Source organism: Schistocerca americana, chromosome 2 (assembly GCF_021461395.2).
Source record: "Schistocerca americana isolate TAMUIC-IGC-003095 chromosome 2, iqSchAmer2.1, whole genome shotgun sequence".
NCBI classification, from domain to species: Eukaryota; Metazoa; Arthropoda; class Insecta; order Orthoptera; family Acrididae; genus Schistocerca; species Schistocerca americana.
This window is the reverse complement of record NC_060120.1, coordinates 3,900,593-3,923,223: the sequence shown is the minus strand read 5'-3', so window position 1 is coordinate 3,923,223 and position 22,631 is coordinate 3,900,593. Positions and strand designations below refer to the sequence as shown.

General features: G+C 40.3%; 1 protein-coding gene across 2 annotated transcripts in view; it reads right to left on the bottom strand.

The window, feature by feature from the left end:
- The window catches only part of LOC124592171 (ATP-binding cassette sub-family C member 4-like), a 307,575-nt gene that overhangs the window by 29,764 nt on the left and 255,180 nt on the right, over positions 1-22,631 (bottom strand). For both annotated transcript variants that reach the window (XM_047131809.1, XM_047131810.1), the window contains exons 19-21: positions 13,276-13,446; positions 1,965-2,092; positions 1,637-1,882 (exon numbers count right to left, since the gene is read on the bottom strand). In XM_047131809.1, the coding sequence (XP_046987765.1) occupies positions 1,637-1,882; positions 1,965-2,092; positions 13,276-13,446 (545 nt within the window). The remainder of the gene's footprint in view (positions 1-1,636; positions 1,883-1,964; positions 2,093-13,275; positions 13,447-22,631) is intronic.

The following is a 22,631-nucleotide window of genomic DNA, read 5'->3' as shown; positions in this document are numbered from 1 at the left end:
GCGCCAGGTGGAAATGGCATGGCAAGCCGTTCCACAGGACTACATCCAGCATCTCTACGATCGTCTCCATGGGAGAATAGCAGCCTGCATTGCTGCGAAAGGTGGATATACACTGTACTAGTGCCGACATTGTGCATGCTCTGTTGCCTGTGTCTATGTGCCTGTGGTTCTGTCAGTGTGATCATGTGATGTATCTGACCCCAGGAATGTGTCAATAAAGTTTCCCCTTCCTGGGACAATGAATTCACGGTGTTCTTATTTCAATTTCCAGGAGTGTATATATACATTGTTATGAGAATATAACCATCTTTATACTGTAACTGAACTTATTGACGAAGCTCATTGTATAAGAAAATACAGAACGGCTAATAAAGATTCTTATTCTTATTCTTATATTCCACACTCTGACCTGTAGAATGCCAGTTTTGGTTCTCCCAATGACAAAATCCTCCTGAATAATCTCCACCAAGAGATCCAAATGGAGGACTATTTTACCTCCAGAACATTTTACCCAAGAGGATTCCATCATCATTCAACCATAAAGTATAGCTGGTATACTTTCCCCTTGCTTTCAGCTGTTTGTGTAGCAAGGCCATTTTGGTTGTGTTAAAAGGCCAGATCAGTCAGTCATCCAGACTGTTGCCCCTGCAACTACTGAAAAGGCTGCTGCCCCTCTTCAGGAACCACACGTTTGTCTGGCCTATCAACAGATACCCCTCTGCTGTGGTTGCACCTACAATACAGCTATCTGTATCACTGAGGCAAGCAAGCCATCCCACCAATGGCAAGTTCCATGGTTCCTTTGTAATGGAACATTACTAACTGCATATACTGACAGCAGCAATTCCTGTCCGGTTTGAAAACAGTTAGGGTATTTTATGATTGCTGTTACTATGCAGTTTTACATGACTGTGATGATACAGTAACAAATCAGAAAACTTGAGCCCCAGTGTGGACACGGGTGTGCTTGTTTCTGCCACTCTGTCATGTCCCCACTTTTGTCCATCTCAGTACTGATTTCATATAACTGACTGACACACACACACACACACACACACACACACACACACACATCATTTCACTGCCATGACCTACGTCAGCAGTGAGGGTCACATTACTGCTGGTACCGGTTCTACACCACATACAGTGAACCAAATGCAACCAATGTGCTCTTATAATGGGTGACTAATGTTTTGTCCTGTGAGCTTGTGTTCAGATGGTTGCATGTCCCTGTTTGGCCACAGGGAAATGTGTACATTTATCTCTTATATTATGAAGTACATCCTCCAGGATGAAGTACATGTGCTTTCCTACTGTCCTCCCTTCACTACCTGAATGGATGCCTCAGCCAGAACTCTTACCTAACTTAACTTTTGAAAGAATTGCCAAGCTACAGCTGCTCACAGTCCCTGCAGATCCAAAACTTCTGTTGTTCTGCACCCTAGGTTTTGAACTGGGGAAGTGAACTTCTTGGGTAAATATGAAAGAGATGTTGTTTCTTGTTGTTCATTAAATTAGATATTATGTTGTGTTATATGAACAGGTCTGAAGTGGAACCAAGTCAAAAAGACATATGCGTTCATTTACTCCACAAAAAATGTTTTTATTGTTTTGTGAAAGAATAAGCCACACCTACCTCTTCCAGTGCACTCCATATTTGATGATCTGGAAATTCTTGAAAAGGATCTAGATTATATCGAATTGTTTCTGAGAACAACACAGGTTCCTGGGGAATAATTGAAATACGTTTCCTCAGATCATGCAGACCAATGGATTGTGTGTTTATATTATCAATGTAAATGGTGCCTTCCAGTTTTGCTAGTCGAAACAATGCTGCAATAAGGGAAGATTTTCCAGCACCAGTTCTGCCTACGATTCCCACCTGGAAAGAACATTTTAGATTTGTAGGGAAAAAAATTACTAAATACATTCTATATCATAAGCATTCTATATCATGGATTTACCTTATGTGCAGCCTGTATAGTAAAATTAAGTTCTCTTAAAACAGGTGGCTCCGTTGGAACATATAAAAGGCTTAAATTTTCAAAACGAATATCACCTTTTTGAGGCCAGTGGACTGATGGCTTCTTTCCTGTAAAATGGACAAAATTTGTACAAGATAAACATAGAGGATGCTCTCCCTGCACCCCCGCAAATACAATACACACACAGTGTGTGTGTGTGTGTGTGTGTGTGTGTGTGTGTGTGTGTGTGTGAGAGAGAGAGAGAGAGAGAGAGAGAGAGAGGGGGGGGGGGAGGGAGGGAGGGAGGAAGAGATCTTGACAAACATGGGGTGAAAATTCTGCTTTTTTTATGATTATTCAAATTACTATATCTCATGTAATAATTGATAGTTTGCCACAACATTTCCTCAAAAATAGGCCTTGCACTGATCTTTCACTTCATACTGCATAGTGTAGGCATGTAGACAAATTGAGAAAAACAGCATGTGTAACATACAATTTGTTGCAATAATACAATGACTTTTTTTGTTAAAGGAAATAATTTTAGGTTATTGTTGCCTTGAAAAATGTCAAGGAGAAAGTTCTAGATGAAACTTCAAGTATTCTTTCAGGATGCACCATTCTACAGACAGTACTTCATGGAAAATGACTCGGTATTTTAGTGTGCCTGCCCTTTATTGTTTCTGTCACAAACTAACTATTTAAACCATCAGATGATCTCAGAAGTCTAGCTTAAACAAACAGTGTTGTATAAGTCAATACAATTTGAATACAACTGTGTCACATTATAACGAGCAGTATCCTCCAACTGTTGAAACTCAACTTAATCGATTGCACTGTGGGCTATGTGGTTATACATCACAACATGATATTGTTCAGTTTGTGTGACATATATTTTTAAAATATGTTACATATTATTTCTAGCAAATTATGTTTGCTAACCTCATTTAGGTAAAAATAACTTAACGTGACAACCTGGAAAATCATTATTTTAACTTGGAAAACCTGGGAAAAACCTTGAATTTTAAAACTAAGATTTGGTGATCACCCTGTATAAATATATTTATTAATTTCTGTAGAAAAATGGAATGATCGTATAGTTTGATGGTAAATTTGATGGTTCTTGTGTTGAAGGGAGGTAACACCATGAGCATTTCCAGATACATTAAAAAGTAGGACAATAAATACACAGAATTAATCCCAGAAGTTTTGTATACATCAATGAAAAATGTGCCATTAGGAAGTCAGAGGTCCTTCATTTGTTTTATGTGTGATTATCCAATGTTCCTTACATTTTATTTACTGAACAAAAAGGCTAAAATTGTCATAATATCGAAGAGGCAGAGCGAATTAGCAAAACCAAATGTGTTTAGCCAGGAAAATGTTTTAATATGAAAACTGTCATGAAGTTGACAATGAAAATATCCAACGCCTTCTGAAATCTAAAGTCTATATGGGCAGTTGCAGTTAAAATTGCAGTGTATATTAATAATTTAATTGATCCAGGCAATCATAATGGAAAGGGACCTTATCAGTTGTTTCTGGAGAAGAATGTTCATTTGTTTCTGGGAAAGACCATCCATTTGTTTCTGGGGAAGAATGCTTGTCTGAATAGATTATATAACTTTTGGACCAAATGTTATGTACATGTTTCAAAAAGTGTTGTTGTAAACAGGATGCAAAGCAACTACAAAGATGATGCATCTGAGTTGAAACTTCCTGGGAAATACCTGTCACCGTTTATGCATGAGGGAAGTTGTTGTTGTTGTGGTTGTCAGTCCTGAGACTGGTTTGATGCAGCTCTCCATACTACTCTATCCTGTGCAAGATTCTTCATCTCCCAGTACCTACTGCAGCCTACATCCTTCTGAATCTGCTTAGTGTATTCATCTCTTGGTCTCCCTATACGATTTTTACCCTCCACGCTGCCCTCCAGTACTAAATTGGTGATCCCTTGATGCCTCAGAATATGCCCTACCAACTGATCCCTTCTTCTAGTCAAGTTGTGTCATACACTTCTCTTCTCCCCAATTCTATTCAATACCTCCTCATTAGTTACGTGATCTACCCATCTAATCTTCAGAATTCTTCTGTAGCACCACATTTCGAAAGCTTCTATTCTCTTCTTGTCCAAAATATTTATCATCCATATATCACTTCCATACATGGACACACTGCATACAAATACTTTCAGAAACAACTTCCTGACACTTAAATCAATACTCGATGTTAACAAATTTCTCTTCTTCAGAAACGCTTTCCTTCCCATTGCCAGTCTACATTTTATATCCTCTCTACTTCGACCATCATCAGTTATTTTGCTCCCCAAATAGCAAAACTCCTTTACTACTTTAAGTGTCTCATTTCCTAATCTAATTCGCTCAGCATCACCGGATTTAATTCGACTACATTCCATTATCCTCGTTTTGCTTTTGTTGATGTTCATCTTATACCCTCCTTTCGAGACACTGTCCATTCCGTTCAACTGCTCTTCGAAGTCCTTTGCTGTCTCTGACAGAATTACAGTGTCATCAGCGAACCTCAAAGTTTTTATTTCTTCTCCACGGTTTTTAATGCCTTTCTGAACTTTTCTTTTGTTTCCTTTACTGCTTGCTCAATATACAGATTGAATAGCATAGGGGAGAGGCTACAACCCTGTCTCACTCCCTTCCCAACCACTGCTTTCCTTTCATGTCCGTCAACTCTTATAACTGCCATCTGCTTTCTGTACAAATTGTAAATAGCCTTTCTCTCCCTGTATTTTACCCCTGCCACCTTCAGAGTTTGAAAGACAGTATTCCAGTCAACATTGTCAAAAGCTTTCTCTAAGTCTACAAATGCTAGAAATGTAGGTTTGCCTTTCCTTAATCTCTCTTCTAAGATAAGTCGTAGGGTCAGTATTGCCACATGTGGTCCAACATTTCTACGGAATCCAAACTGATCTTCCCCGAGGTCGGCTTCTACCAGTTTTTCCATTCATCTGTAAAGAATCCGCGTTAGTATTTTGCAGCTCTGACTTATTAAACTGATAGTTCGGTAATTTTCACATCTGTCAACACCTGCTTTCTTTGGGATTGGAATTATTGTATTCTTCTTGAAGTCTGAGAGTATTTCGCCTGTCTCATAAATCTTGCTCACCAGATGGTAGAGTTTTAGCAGGACTGGCTCTCCCAAGGCTCTCAGTAGTTCTAATGGAATGTTGTCTACTCCCGGGGCCTTGTTTCGACTTAGGTCTTTCAGTGTTCTGTGAAACTCTTCACGCAACATCATATCTCCCATTTCATCTTCATCTACATCTTCTTCCATTTCCATAATATTGTCCTCAAGAACATCACCCCTGTATAGACCCTCTATATACTCCTTCCACCTTTCTGCTTTTGCTTCTTTGCTTAGAACTGGGTTTCCATCTGAGCTCTTGATCTTCATGCAAGTGGTTCTCTTTTCTCCAAAGGTCTCTTTAATTTTCCTGTAGGCAGTATCTATCTTACCCCTAGTTATATATGCCTCTACATCCTTACATTTGTCCTCTAGCCATCCCTGCTTAGCCATTTTGGACTTCCTGTCGATCTCATTTTTGAGACGTTTGTATTCCATTTTGCCTGCTTCATTTACTGCATTTTTATATTTTCTCCTTTCATCAATTAAATTCATTATCTCTTCTGTTACCCAAGGGTTTCTACTAGCCCTCGTCTTTTTACCTACTTGATCCTCTGCTGCCTTCACTATTTCATCCCTCAAAGCTACCCATTCTTCTTCTACTGTATTTCTTTCCCCAATTCCTGTCAATTGTTCCCTTACGCTCTCCCTGAAACTCTGTACGACCCCTGGTTTAGTCAGTTTATCCAGGTCCCATCTCCTTAAATTCCCACCTTTTTGCAGTTTCTTCAGTTTTAATCTACAGTTCATAACCAATAGATTGTGGTCGGAGTCCACATCTGCACCTGGAAATGTCTTGCAATTTAAAACCTGGTTCCTAAATCTCTGTCTTACCATTATATAATATATCTAAAAACAAAGATGATGTGACTTACCAAACGAAGCGCTGGCAGGTCGATAGACACACAAACTAACACACACAAACACACAAAATTCAAGCTTTCACAACAAACTGTTGCCTCATCTGGAAAGGGGGAAGGAGAGGGAAAGACGAAAGGATGTGGGTTTTAAGGGAGAGGGTAAGGGGGAAAAAAGGACGGGTATACACTCGCACACACACACATGTCCATCCACACATATACCAAATTATAAATTACATAATCTATCTGAAACCTTCTAGTATCTCCAGGGTTCTCTCATGTACACAACCTTCTTTCATGCTTCTTGAACCAAGTGTTAGCTATGATTAAGTTATGCTCTGCGCAAAATTCTACCAGGTGGCTTCCTCTTTCATTTCTTAGCCCCAATCCATATTCACGTACTATGTTTCCTTCTCTCCCTTTTCCTACTCTTTAATTCCAGTCACCCATGAGTATTTAATTTTCGTCTCCCTTCACTACCTGAATAATTTATTTTATCTCATCATACATATCATCAATTGCTTCGTCATCTGCAGAGATAGTTGGCATATAAACTTGTACTATTGTAGTAGGTGTGGGCTTGTTGTCTATCTTGGCCACAATAGCGCATTCACTATGCTGTTGGTAGTAGCTTACCCGCACTCCTATTTTTTTATTCATTATTAAACCTACTCCTGCATTTCCCCTATTTGATTTTGTATTTATAACCCTGTATTCACCTGACCAGAAGTCTTGTTCTTCCTGCCACCGAATTTCACTAATTCCCTCTATATCTAACTTCAACCTATCCATCTCCCTTTTTAAATTTTCTAACCTACCTGCCCGACTAAGGGATCTGACATTCCACGCTCCGACCCGTAGAACGCCAGTTTTCTTTCTCCTGTAACGACTTCCTCTTGAGTAGTCCCCACCTGGAGATCCGAATGGGGGACTATTTTACCTCCGGAATATTTTACCCAAGAGGATGCCATCATCATTTAACATACAGTAAAGCTGAGGGAAGTATGCCTGTATAAAATCTAGACACTTTCATGGTTGATGCTCTGAGTATGTATGAATCTGCAAATGAGTATCACTGAATATGAACCAAACATTTCTTCATTGTAAGTAACCTGCATCAGAGTCTCATGAAGAGTATAGGTTCAGCTTCAAAAATAGGGACAAAATTTTACTGAATGTATGGTAGCAGAAGTAGATAATGCTAAAAACTGTTCTGCAGCAACAAAGTCAAAAGACTAGAGTAATTGTAAACCAGCAACAAAAGAAGGAATGGAGGAGAAGTTTACATGGTCTCTGACAGAATTACCACATAATGGAAGACAGGTTCCGATTATTGTATTTCATGTCAAATGAGGTGCTGATGGGGAAATTTATTACTATAATGCCCAATTATTTATTCAGGGTTATGGTCAATGTGAATATATTGATTAACATGAAACATTCAGTCCAGTCATTCAGTACAACACAGTGAGACGGTGTTGAGTATTGTAGCTGATAAATGTTAGAAACCTACAACAAAGTTCAAGGTAAGGTTAACATTATTAAATGGTCTTAATAAGAAATAGCTGGAAGAATTTCATAATGGCACCAGCAGAGTATGAGAACTCTAAAAAGACAAATAATATAAAAAATATTGAAATCATCAGTTTAAATTATGGTGCCTGATTCTACATTAATCAAAAGCAGGGCAGGACTGTGTTCATGCTATCACATTTATGCTAAAGATAAGCATATGGTCATGTTTCGTGTTAACAACGGACTATCTACTGGAATCATAAAAGGGTTTCATCAATGGATTTTTAAGCAGATTAAAGCTAAAATATTTGAACATTTTTTGAAATCTACTGATCAAACATGATGAAGGTGCACGCATTCCTCTACTCCTTTCAGCCATCTGTCTCTCGATCTTCCCCTTGGTCTCTTTCCTTTCAGTTTCATCTCATGTATCCTCCTGGGTATCCTCTTCTCCTCCATTCTCTTAACGTGTCCATGCCATCTCAACCTTGATTTCTCTATCTCCTCCTGTAATGGTTCCACCTTCATTAACTCTCTGATCCTCTCATTTCTTCACCTGTCTATCTTTGTCACTCCAATACTGTTTCTCAAGAATTTCATCTCACTAGCTTGTACTTTGTTTTTCTCTCTTCCTTTCATAACCCAGGTTTCTGATGCATATGTCAGGATTGGGACATAGTATGAATGGTATATAACCTTTTTATTGATTTGGGGTACATCCTTGCTCCATATAAGGCTTCTGGCACTCTTATGAAGTGCTTCTACATTTCTCCCTCGCTCGTTTATTTCTCTGTTGTTTTTTTCCATCTTCCTGTATTAGGCTTCCTAGGTACTTGAAACTCTCCACTCTCCTCAATTGTTCCCCACCAATTGTTAATCCTGTTGTTCTTCTCTCCTTCTTTCGTGTTGTGATAATCATCTCAATCTTACTTATACTAAATTTCATCCCATATCCTTGTACTGTTCGTTCCCATACGTCCAACTGCTCTTGTACTTCCTCCTCCTTATTCCCTCAAATCATCAAATCATCTGCAAACACCATAGCTTTCATCTTCCTTTCACCAATTACTTGTGCTACTGTACTCATTATATTGTCAATCACTACAATGAAGAGTAATGTTGAAAGTACACTTCCCTGCCTCAAGCCATTCCTCTGTTCAATCCAAGCTGCTCTCTCTTCTCCCACTTTCACACAGCTCGCACTTCCATGGTACATTTCCCTTATCCTCCAAATAATCTGTTTTGCTACTCCTCTGTTCTCCAGGGCTTTCCACACTTTGCTTCTATGTACACTATCATATGCTTTTTCAATGTCCAGGAAGGTCATTAGTAGATCTATTCTATTTCATAGTGCTGTTCCTACAGTTGTCTTACAGCAAAAAGTCAATCCACTGTGGACCTTCCTGTTATGAAGGCATGTTGCTCTTCTCTCATTCCTCCTCCTAATTTTGCCTGAATTCGTGCTTTCGAAATTTTCTCAAAAATCTCTGCACAATGACTCATCAATGTTATCCCCCAATAGTTCTTGCACTCTTTTCTATTTCCCTTCTTAAAGATTGGAACAATTATTCCCTTCTTCTAGTCTTCTGGGATCATCTTCTGTCTCTACACAATTTTCATTACTTGATATAGCCACTGTATCCTCCTGCTACTCTCACCATCTCTACACTTAGCTCATCCAGACCTGGTGACACCCCTCCCTTCATCTTGCCCAATGCCTCTTCCACTTCTCCCCATTTAAGGTCTTTTTATGTTTGCTGTTCCTCCTCTTTTTTCTCATCTGCTTGTTCCTCCTCATCCAGGTCTCCATTCAGGTTCAGGAATTCTTCAAAATACTCCTTCCACATATTCTTGAGTTCCTCCTAATTCTCTACATTTTGTCCACTTTTGTTCACCATTCGAGCATAATCTGTCATACCGTTCTTCCTCTCACTTTTAATCATCCAATACAACACATTTTTTAAACATTCACTATCCTATTCCATCATTCTGGTCCACTGTTCCACCCACTTTCTTCTTTCCTCATCACCACTCTTTTTGCTTCTTTCTTGCTTGCCTGATACTCTTCTCTTGTCTCTACTGTTCTCTTCTGGAACCATACCCTAAAGGATCTATTCTTCTTCTGTACTATATCCTTTGTTTTATCATTCCACCAGGGTTTTCTTTCCATCTCTTTTTGTTGCTTGTCCTCCCACATGCTTCCGCAGCACTTACTAATGTTTCCTTAACTCTACCCCATTCCTCTTCTACCATTTTTGGTTCATCGTTTGGGATGCTTTCTTTAAGTCTTGACTGTACCAGGTAATCTTGTGGCTCTCTTTTTTCCAGAACCAAGAGTTCCCAACCAGCAAGCCATTCCTTTGACAGAACTCCAATAGTCTTCCACCTTCCTCATTTCGCAGCCCCAACCCTCTGGTCGAAGCATACTTTTGCAGCCTTGTCTTTCTCTTCCAACATGTGTGTTTAAATCTCCCACTACTATCATATTCTTCCTTCTCATCTGCTTCTGCATTTCCTCTTGAAACTCTTGCTTCTCCTCAGAAGTGCAACCCCCCGGCGACACATACACTTGTATTACCTCTATGGTCGTCCCCTTGAGTGATATTTTGGTCTTCATCATCCTATCAATTATCTCTTTACTCTCTCTTTTAATCCATCTCTTACTACTATTCTGACTCCATTTCTCCTTCCCTCCTCATTTCCACTCCAGTACAGTCGGTAGCCTTTCCTCAGTTCTCTCCTTCCTTCTCCTTTCCATCTAGTTTCAGCTAACCCTAATAGGTCTAACTTCCTTCTTTCCATCATGTCTACCATCTCCTCCACCTTTCCAGTCAATGTTTGTATGTTTAATGTTCCAAATCTTAGTATCAATGTGTTTGTTTATTAGATGAGGTGTCACATCACAGTGAATGCACCACTTGCCATAGTCCAGTTCATTTACATTTACAGAAAAATTATTGCATCTCATCATTCAATCTTCCTTCTCAACACTCATTTTATTGATGGCCCTTTTTCTTACATTTAGAACAAACCAAACCTTTTTTACATCTTTTTGACAAGTGACCTACTTTGCCGCAAAAGTGTTTTCTATGTTCAATCCTTTTGTAATCAGACATTTTTGTTATATCTCCTTTGGTTGAAGTTTGATTGTTGCTGTTTATTAACCTTCATTTTTGACATCATTGCTGTACCAGTATCTTCAACATCATGATCTGTTATTCTCAGTTCATAATTTAAACACTGTTTTTGTAACTTATTCCGTGTTTTCTCTCCAGCATGTAAATTGCGCCATGTAATATAAATATAATTGAACTCTTTGGGCAAAATTTGCAAAAATAATGCACAAAGGTCACCATCATCAGTTGGCTTGTCTAACAAATAAGGCTGAGTTTGTATTTCATCAAATTTGTCTAGATGGCCTTGTATACCACTGGACACTTTTCATATACTATTATGAAATCTGTGGCTAAGCAAATCAATGTTTTTGGCTGAGTGAGCATTGTAAATGTTGTGTAGCTTATCTCAAATCTCTTTGGCAGTCTTGCATTCCAAAACACGAAATAAAATCTTGATGTTAACTGCAGAATTTTCAATTTCCTTGCTTTTGCGTTGGATTGGTCCATTTAGGAAGATCAGTTTTGTAGTTTTGTGCACTTCTTTCTTAATTAGCTCGCCACTTATGATGCCAAAGATTTTATAACAGCCTAAAATAGTTTGCATTATGATTCACCAGGCTCCCCCATTTTTGTCACCATAGAATTTTTCAATTTACTGTCTTTCTTGAGCAACTGTCTCATCTTATGCATTTCTATAATGTTGAGTTATCATCAACATTGCCTACAACTCTCACACTTCATGAAAATATGGCCAACCACGCATGTCTGATACTGTATTGATAAAACATTAAATGGCATTTAACTGTTGTTTCCATAAGTACAAACATACCACAAAACGACAAAGTGCAGAAATTCACACAAAGAGTCAGCACTTTGATAAGATGAAATGAAATGATCGTATGGCATTGTTGGCCAGGAGGCCCCACGCGGGGAAGTTCGGCCGCCGTATTGCAAGTCCTCTTTAGTTGACGCCACTTCGGTGATTTGCGAGTCAATAATGATGAAATGATGATGAAAGACACACAACACCCAGTCATCACGAGGTAGAGAAAATCCCTGATCCCGCCGGGAATCAAACCTGGGATCCCGTGCGCAAGAAGCGAGAATGCTACCGCAAGACCACGAGCTGCGGACTTTGATAAGATAATTGACATTCATGCCCTTGTAACATGTGAGTTGAACAATATCCCACATCAGGATTTCTGTAATAGTTCCACAGGCCTGTATGAGGATTCTTTGTGTTGTACTCAAGTGGGGGGTGACTTGTAGAACACTGGATGCATTAAAGCTGACATCTTAATGGTTCTCTATTTTTTACTAATCCACACTCAAAAAATTTTGTACTGGTGAGATATGTCAACTAAAGCTTGCTACCGTGAAGCCGTGCAATATAGGATGTACCTAGCAGTTGCAACATGTCAGGACATTTATTGTGCTATAAAGTATGGATCACAATTTCTGGAAAAAGCAAAAAAAATATTACTGTTCAATGGTTAAAGGTATCTTAGAACACATCAAAGTTACATTATAACTTGCATTTAAGTACAGAGCTGCTGTATTGTAAAGAGAACTGGAAGATGTTTTTGATACTGGCTATGCCAGTGAACCAACTTGGTGCCCCATAAACAAACTTCTACTCAGGCAGAGTAGTGGAGCAAGTAAGTTACACAAGCATAGGGAAAGTTTTTGTGTCCTTACAAAAATTAAAACTAAGTTTGTACTTGCCAGTGAAGCTGTAAAAGGTGTCATATTGTTTATGCATCTATTCAGTGAAATGGTGTAGTTGAAAGATGTACACATTCCTCAAGTGTGTGATCCAAGCTTAATATATCTGACCAGTAATTGTGAGTTCCATGAATATGCAAAGCATATGGAGATACACTTCACCTTTGTGTAGGAGCCAGTTTTTCAGACAAAGTCCATCTTCTAAAATAGAAAACACACACACATTCAGAAGCACAACTCACACATACAGGGCCACTGCCTCTGGTTGCTGGAGCCCATGTCCCAAGACAGAGGCCATATATATGTGAGTTGTGATTGTGTGAGTGTGTGTGTTTTCTATTCCAGAAGAACAACTTTGTTGACTAAAAGTTAATATTTTAACCATCTTTTTCATTGTGCCTGTCTGTGACTCGATACTTTCCCTACACGGTGAGTAGCTATCCATATTGTTGTTATTCCATAGTTCAGTCATTAACATGAGTGACATAAAGTGGAATTGTTTATGGGGAATGTTTGTATAAGTCAACATATTATTACAAAGCAGTGTATTAGTTAACCATTAACTATGAACAATAAATTTATGGACATTAAAACCTGTAGGCTATTGTTTGAACTAGTGGTTCAGGAATTCTGAACCCTGTCAGTATTAGCTACGGCATGCTGCCATTACAGAGTAGGATAGTTATCTTACAGTATAGAGAGTAATAATTTATACATTCTCAGAATGTCTTGTTGTTATCATTTTATTACTTTCTGTATGGTTTTTTCCCTAAGAATTTCTGACAAAAACTGATTTTAAATGTGCAGCGTCATATCATGTGGCACTTTGTGAGGTGTTGACACTTATCATCCACGTGCCACAGACGTGTGGACTCTGAATTAATGTCCTCATCATTACAAACACTAGCCAATGTGAATTTAGTGGTTTTTATCTAATACCTGGTTCTGACTCAAATGAAGGTTCCTTTTCTATGTTGTTATATTGAAGAACTCTTTCAACAGATGTCATTTGACTAACAACTTCTGTCATCTGTCTAATGCCATACTGGACCATTCCAGTAAGAATAAGTGAATGGGCAATAGCAAGTCCAACATAACCACTCAAAGCACCTGCAAAGAATATACAATCTTATTATTAAAAGCAACACTAACATTTTTTACATTGAGATACATAGTAGATATCATAAGACACAAATGATAGCAGTAACAAATCCAAATATTCATGCAGTAGAGATAATATCCAGTTCACATTTAAGCAAATGAATAAACAATTTTAACATTTTATAGCAAGAACTCCACAAACAGCTGTATCTTGAACTAATTTTATTAACGCACTACCAGTATCCTGGCTTATAGCCACAGCATCAGACGCATATCTAAACAACAAGAAATAAACAGTGATAGTGACTGAGTGCATATACAGTCCTGGAAATTGAAATAAGAACACCGTGAATTCATTGTCCCAGGAAGGGGAAACTTTATTGACACATTCCTGGGGTCAGATACATCACATGATCACACTGACGGAACCACAGGCACATAGACACAGGCAACAGAGCATGCACAATGCCGGCACTAGTACAGTGTATATCCACCTTTCGCAGCAATGCAGGCTGCTATTCTCCCATGGAGACGATCGTAGAGATGCTGGATGTAGTCCTGTGGAACGGCTTGCCATGCCATGTCCACCTGGCGCCTCAGTTGGACCAGCGTTCGTGCTGGACGTGCAGACCGCGTGAGACGACGCTTCATCCAGTCCCAAACATGCTCAATGGGGGACAGATCCGGAGATCTTGCTGGCCAGGGTAGTTGACTTACACCTTCTAGAGCACGTTGGGTGGCACGGGATACATGCGGACGTGCATTGTCCTGTTGGAACAGCAAGTTCCCTTGCTGGTCTAGGAATGGTAGAACGATGGGTTCGATGACGGTTTGGATGTACCGTGCACTATTCAGTGTCCCCTCGACGATCACCAGTGGTGTACGGCCAGTGTAGGAGATCGCGCCCCACACCATGATGCCGGGTGTTGGCCCTGTGTGCCTCGGTCTTATGCAGTCCTGATTGTGGCGCTCACCTGCACGGCGCCAAACACGCATACGACCATCATTGGCACCAAGGCAGAAGCGACTCTCATCGCTGAAGACGACACGTCTCCATTCGTCCCTCCATTCATGCCTGTCGCGACACCACTGGAGGCGGGCTGCACGATGTTGGGGCGTGAGCGGAAGATGGCCTAACGGTGTGCGGGACCGTAGCCCAGCTTCATGGAGACGGTTGCGAATGGTCCTCGCCGATACCCCAGGAGCAACAGTGTCCCTAATTTGCTGGGAAGTGGCGGTGCGGTCCCCTACGGCACTGCGTAGGATCCTACGGTCTTGGCGTGCATCCGTGCGTCGCTGCGGTCCGGTCCCAGGTCGACAGGCACGTGCACCTTCCGCCGACCACTGGCGACAACATCGATGTACTGTGGAGACCTCACGCCCCACGTGTTGAGCAATTTGGCGGTACGTCCACCCGGCCTCCCGCATGCCCACTATACGCCCTCGCTCAAAGTCCGTCAACTGCACATACGGTTCACGTTCACGCTGACGCGGCATGCTACCAGTGTTAAAGACTGCGATGGAGCTCCGTATGCCACGGCAAACTGGCTGACACTGACGGCGGCGGTGCACAAATGCTGCGCAGCTAGCGCCATTCGACGGCCAACACCGCGGTTCCTGGTGTGTCCGCTGTGCCGTGCGTGTGATCATTGCTTGTACAGCCCTCTCGCAGTGTCCGGAGCAAGTATGGTGGGTCTGACACACTGGTGTCAATGTGTTCTTTTTTCCATTTCCAGGAGTGTACATCAAAGTAATACCTAATTATGAGAATAGATAAAAACACAAGTGTACTTATAAAAATTAAAACATGGTAAACAACATGGCAAAGAATATAGAATGGCCAATCTTCATAGTTAAAACTGTAATGTTTGTAGATTAGATAGTCAATGAATATAAAGTTGGGCAGTGGAAAACATCCTATGCCATATAACAAGGGTCTGCCTATAACCAAAGAGCAAAAGCGAGATGCTGAACTTGAGGTAAGAACCAGAAGGCTTACTAGCAAGTCAGCACAGCACAGAGCCATACGGGTGAACCAAAGCAACCATTGGCCGCACAGAATGCGTGGAGTGAGGCGGTGAAGCAAAGTGTAAGGCGCGTGAGTCACTAGCCCAAAGAGTGCCACCATGACATGGGATGGGACAAACCAAAATGTCATCCCCTAACTCTAAACATACTACGGAAGTTGTGGCTTCATTACATCAGTTTTGACAAAATGACGATGACACAGTAAGCAGATACCATGTATGTAATGTCTAGAGGACAGACCCAGATGCAAGAGCAGATTACATTGGACACAAAGTGGTGGCACAATCAAATACACAGGAAGGAAAAGAAGTTGCAAAACCAAAAAATGCGTAAAGGTAAACAAGGGAGATAAACAAACTGTAATAAACCCGGTTAAAGGAACCAATAGGCTCTTGCAAGACAGTCAAAATTCAATAAAATGCCCCCATGCTGTAGGTCGATCTGGTTATTCAGCATGAGTTGTGGATACAATTACATGCCACGCATATCTCCACCTCTTCTAAGACATTAAGTATGTGGTTCTTTTCTTTCCTGTGTAAAGTTCTTTATTTTTAGGCATAATGACCACAGTGTGTCCATACTTTGAAACTGGGCATCCAAGACAGACCTTGAACTTCTAAAATTTTCATGCTCTCTGAACCTTACATTGAACCCACAGCCAGTCTACCCCATGTAACACTTAAGGCAATTGTCACACTGGATACAATAAACCCCTGTGTAATGATATTTTTGACAAAGTGTCTTCTCTCATTGTCTCCCTCTTTTGTCCAGTTTGCCAGGGATAAAGAAAACCAGTCTTCTACCTTATACTTTTTGCCCTGAGATGTTTACAAAATATTTCTAAAATTTTACCATAATGCAGAATCCCATGGCAGCCTGTGTATCCTTTCTCCTACTCATCTTCCCTCCATACTGTATCACCCTCTCCCAGTCCCTATCCAACACCAAACCTGTATTTTTAGTGAAGTATAATACTGGTCACTGAATTTCTGTCATATCAATTGACCTGGGAAATATGAAGGATGTCATGAAATTCTTTATCAAAGGCTTCATGCAACAAGGTGACATTATGAAGTCTGCTTAGGATGGACTGGAAGCCGATGCCCTTCTCACTATGCTGTACAGTGAACGCGATGCTTTTGTGGACTCTATTCAGATTTCTGACAAACTCACAGTAATTGTCCTTGGTGCCATAGTAGTATGTCACCCACATATCTACACCATAACACGAAATGGTAAATATTTACTTGACGAAGTTCAATGATGTCACAACCTCTTGTTCTACATATGGTAATGTACATAAGTAGAAGAAAAAGGTAATTTAACTTGCGAGTGCTTGAAGAAAAAGCAAGACATGGAGGAATAATAAAGTGTCAAAGATAAATCTGACTCTGGATTTATCATCTAATTGGACAAAATGTGTCATGTTGAGAAAACATCATGAGAGACTTCCATGAAATGGCTCGAGTACAATCAGTTGAAAATATGACTGATGGTGCACCGCGTCACTTGACTTTTCAACAGGGATGGTCCATAACTGCAGATCACATATCACTCAGCAATAATAAAGAATGGCAAGTCACCGGTATGAGAAATGTCATTGTCAACAAAGGAGATAATGGCAAGTGGTGTGAGGGACACCTTGAAATCATTCTGTACATACTAGCTACCAAAAAGAATTTGTTTAATTTCAGAGCATGTGCTTCAAAGAACATCACTGCCTTTTTTTTTCTTGAGAAAAAACAGTCTTAACAAATGGACAGACAGACAGTTGGATAACAAATCACAAAACCAATTTTTTTCTGTGATATAACTGAAAATTAACAATTTTCAGACTTGTGATCCTGGATCAATGGGAAGTACCTTACAGGTTTTTAAAAATTAGTTTGTATCAACATATGTGATATAAATGGCCATGTATTCTATCTGCTTTGACTTGACATTTTTTTAAATTTAGATTTTCTTTCCTGAGAAAAAAGATTTTTAACAGTCAGACAGAAAGCCCCACATGAACCATGGACCTTGCTGTTGGTGGGGAGGCTTGCGTGCCTCAGCGATACAGATGGCCGTACCGTAGGTACAACCACAACGGAGGGGTATCTGTTGAGAGGCCAGACAAACATGTGGTTCCTGAAGAGGGGCAGCAGCCTTTTCAGTAGTTGCAGGGGCAACAGTCTGGATGATTGACTGATCTGGCCTTGTAACATTAACAACAACGGCCTTGCTGTGCTGGTACTGCGAACGGCTGAAAGCAAGGGGAAACTACAGCCGTAATTTTTCCCGAGGACATGCAGCTTTACTGTATGATTAAATGATGATGGCGTCCTCTTGGGTAAAATATTCCAGAGGTAAAATAGTCCCCCATTCGGATCTCCGGGCGGGGACTACTCAGGAGGACGTCGTTATCAGGAGAAAGAAAACTGGCGTTCTACGGATCGGAACATGGAATGTCAGATCCCTTAATCGGGCAGGTAGGTTAGAAAATTTAAAAAGGGAAATGGATAGGTTAAAGTTAGATATAGTGGGAATTAGTGAAGTTCGGTGGCAGGAGGAACAAGACTTCTGGTCAGGTGATTACAGGGTTATAAATACAAAATCAAATAGGGGTAATGCAGAAGTAGGTTTAATAATGAATAAAAAAATAGGAGTGCAGGTTAGCTACTACAAACAGCATAGTGAACGCATTATTGTGGCCAAAATAGACACAAAGCCCATGCCTACTACAGTAGTACAAGTTTATATGCCAACTAGCTCTGCAGATGATGAAGAAATAGATGAAATGTATGACGAGATAAAAGAAATTATTCAGGTAGTGAAGGGAGACGAAAATTTAATAGTCATGGGTGACTGGAATTCGTCAGTAGGAAAAGGGAGAGAAGGAAACATAGTAGGTGAATATGGATTGGGGGGAAGGAATGAAAGAGGAAGCCGCCTTGTAGAATTTTGCACAGAGCATAACTTAATCATAGCTAACACTTGGTTCCAGAATCATAAAAGAAGGTTGTATACCTGGAAGAATCCTGGAGATACTAAAAGGTATCAGATAGATTATATAATGGTCAGACAGAGATTTAGGAACCAGGTTTTAAATTGTAAGACATTTCCTGGGGCAGATGTGGATTCTGACCACAATCTATTGGTTATGAACTGCAGATTGAAACTGAAGAAACTGCAAAAAGGTGGGAATTTAAGGAGATGGGACCTGGATAAACTGAAAGAACCAGAGGTTGTAGAGAGTTTCAGGGAGAGCATAATGGAACAATTGACAGGAATGGGGGAAAGAAATACAATAGAAGAAGAATGTGTAGCTCTGAGGGATGAAGTAGTGAAGACAGCAGACGATCAAGTAGGTAAAAAGACGAGGGCTAATAGAAATCCTTGGGTAACAGAAGAAATATTGAATTTAATTGATGAAAGGAGAAAATATAAAAATGCAGTAAATGAAGCAGGCAAAAAGGAATACAAATGTCTCAAAAATGACATCAACAGGAAGTGCAAAATGGCTAAGCAGGGATGGCTAGAGGACAAATGTAAGGATGTAGAGGCTTGTCTCACTAGGGGTAAGATAGATACTGCCTACAGGAAAATTAAAGAGACCTTTGGAGAGAAGAGAACCACTTGTATGAATATCAAGAGCTCAGATGGCAACCCAGTTCTAAGCAAAGAAGGGAAGGCAGAAAGGTGGAAGGAGTATATAGAGGGTTTATACAAGGGCGATGTACTTGAGGACAATATTATGGAAATGGAAGAGGATGTAGATGAAGACGAAATGGGAGATAAGATACTGCGTGAAGAGTTTGACAGAGCACTGAAAGACCTGAGTCGAAACAAGGCCCCGGGAGTAGACAACATTCCATTAGAACTACTGATGGCCTCGGGAGAGCCAGTCATGACCAAACTCTACCATCTGGTGAGCAAGATTTATGAGACAGGCGAAATACCCTCAGAGTTCAAGAAGAATATAATAATTCCAATCCCAAAGAAAGCAGGTGTTGACAGATGTGAAAATTACCGAACTATCAGTTTAATAAGTCACAGCTGCAAAATACTAACGCGAATTCTTTACAGACGAATGGAAAAACTGGCAGAAGCTGACCTTGGGGAAGATCAGTTTGGATTCCGTAGAAATGTTGGAACACGTGAGGCAATATTGACCTTACGACTTATCTTAGAAGAAAGATTAAGAAAAGGCAAACCTACGTTTCTAGCATTTGTAGACTTAGAGAAAGCTTTTGACAATATTAACTGGAATAATCTCTTTCAAATTCTGCAGGTGGCAGGGGTAAAATACAGGGAGCAAAAGGCTATTTACAATTTGTACAGAAAGCAGATGGCAGTTATAAGAGTCGAGGGGCATGAAAGGGAAGCAGTGGTTGGGAAAGGAGTGAGACAGGGTTGTAGCCTCTCCCCGATGTTATTCAATCTGTATATTGAGCAAGCAGTAAAGGAAACAAAAGAAAAATTCGGAGTAGGTATTAAAATTCATGGACAAGAAGTAAAAAACTTTGAGGTTCACCGATGACATTGTAATTCTGTCAGAGACAGCAAAGGACTTGGAAGAGCAGTTGAACGGAATGGACAGTGTCTTGAAAGGAGGATATAAGATGAACATCAACAAAAGCAAAACGAGGATAATGGAATGTAGTCAAATTAAGTCAGGTGATACTGAGGGAATTAGATTAGGAAATGAGACACTTAAAGTAGTAAAGGAGTTTTGCTATTTAGGGAGTAAAGTAACTGATGATGGTCGAAGTAGAGAGGATATAAAATGTAGACTGGCAATGCCAAGGAAAGCGTTTCTGAAGAAGAGAAATTTGTTAACATCGAGTATAGATTTAAGTGTCAGGAAGTTATTTCTGAAAGTATTTGTATGGAGTATAGCCATGTATGGAAGTGAAACATGGACGATAACTAGTTTGGACAAGAAGAGAATAGAAGCTTTCGAAATGTGGTGCTACAGAAGAATGCTGAAGATAAGGTGGGTAGATCACGTAACTAATGAGGAGGTATTGAATAGGATTGGGGAGAAGAGAAGTTTGTGGCACAACTTGACTAGAAGAAGGGATCGGTTGGTAGGACATGTTTTTAGGCATCAAGGGATCTCTAATTTAGCATTGGAGGGCACCGTGGAGGGTAAAAATTGCAGAGGGAGACCAAGAGATGAATACACTAAGCAGATTCAAAAGGATGTAGGTTGCAGTAAGTACTGGGAGATGAAGAAGCTTGCACAGGATAGAGTAGCATGGAGAGCTGCATCAAACCAGTCTCAGGACTGAAGACCACAACAACAACAACAACAACAGACAGAAAGAGAGACTGATGGACAGGTGGACAACATAGTGATTCTATAATGATTTTGTTTTTACTGTTTGAGGTAGGGAACCCAAAAATAAATGAATAGAGGAAAATGTTCAGCATGTAGCCACGTTTACAAATTAACTTGTGATGAGAATGTAAAATGACATGTTCCACATCATTGTGATTTATCATGCAAATGATCCATGGAACATGAAACTAACGTAATCCAATCAACAGGGCTATGAGATCATTCTGCCATTCATACACCAGCGGGGTACAAAGTTGATTTCAGTAATTTTTGAGAACATTTCTCATGGAGAAACAGAGGTCTTGCTAAAAGTAGTTTAAAAGTGGATTACAAACACTTTCGACTGTAATCCATTTTTAAAGTTGATTTCATCCAGTATCATGTTCCTAACAGCTTCAAGGATGCAGTTTCCAGTTCCAACTTGAAAACTGGGAGAAAGTTGATTACAGAGGAACTAGAGCCTCACAAGGAGAACAGAATTTTGAAGATCATTCCTAAAACCTGCAGCCAGCAAGTTATTGACTCATATTGGACTTTTACTGTCTTGTCTGACACAAAAAGCAAACACTTGATACAAAGCACAGCTTTTGAGCAAGAGGCTTCAAACAAGATTTATGGCATACAATGAGACCTTCTTGCCAAGTGACCTTGAAGGAGAAACCTACATGTAAATACTTGAAGGGCTGGTGATTGACACAAATAATTTTTCTTTTGCAGTTTAATTTTGGGTGGTTCATGGTGTGGGTTCCTGTAGTCATGTCCTAGTTCATGAACCACGGGCAACGTATGAGTGGCCAAGTAAGTGGTCCCGACAGTCGGGATACCAGTTACTTTGGAATAAGGTTGGGCATCTCGGACATATTCTGAGTCGTGGTCACCTTTGTGCTCATACGGCAAAGACTACCAAATCCACCGGTTAGTCCCTCAGCCGTTAGGGGTAAAACCCAATGGGACTCGGGGCAAGTAAGGCTAGCAACCTGCTTCCCTGGTACTTTAAATACAATGCTGGCAACAATCAGAGCAAAATGCCTCGGACCTTTGGAGGTGACAGATTCCCATCTCTAACTGACAAACCAGAGACTCCTAAGATACGACTTGGCAAACAAATGGTAATGAGATGGGAAGCTATTAATATCAATGGAGGCTACTCTGGGAAGAAGGTAGAACTGGCAGAGGCTGCAAGTAAGATGGGGCTGGACGTTTTAGCTGTTAGTGACATTCGGGTAAGGGGTGAGAAAGAAGAGGTAGTGGGAGAATACAAGGTCTACCTGTCAGGAGTCAAAGCAGGAATAGCACAATGGGGTGTAGGGCTTTACATCAGGAAAGAAATGGAACCCAGCGTAGTTGCAATAAGGTATGTAAACGAACGACTGATGTGGATAGATTTGACAGTGTCTAGCAAGAAAATTAGGATTGTGTCAGTATATTCGCAATGTGAAGGGACAGATCAAGATTAGATGGATAGTTTTTATGAGGCACTCAGTGATGTAGTTGTTAGAGTAAAGGACAAGGACAGTGTTCTGCTCATGGGTGATTTTAACGCCAGGATTGGAAATCGAACAGAAGGGTATGAAAAGGTTATGGGTAAATTTGGAGAGGATATGGAGGCCAATAGGAACGGGAAACAACTCTTGGATTTCTGTGCCAGTATGGGCTTAGTAATCACAAACTCCTTTTTTAAACATAAGAACATTCACCGGTATACTTGGGAAGGCAGGGGAACCAGATCTGTCATTGACTATATAACAACAGATCAGGAATTCAGGAAGGCTGTGAGGGACACACGTGTATTCAGGGGATTCTTTGATGACACTGATCATTATTTAATCTGCAGTGAAAT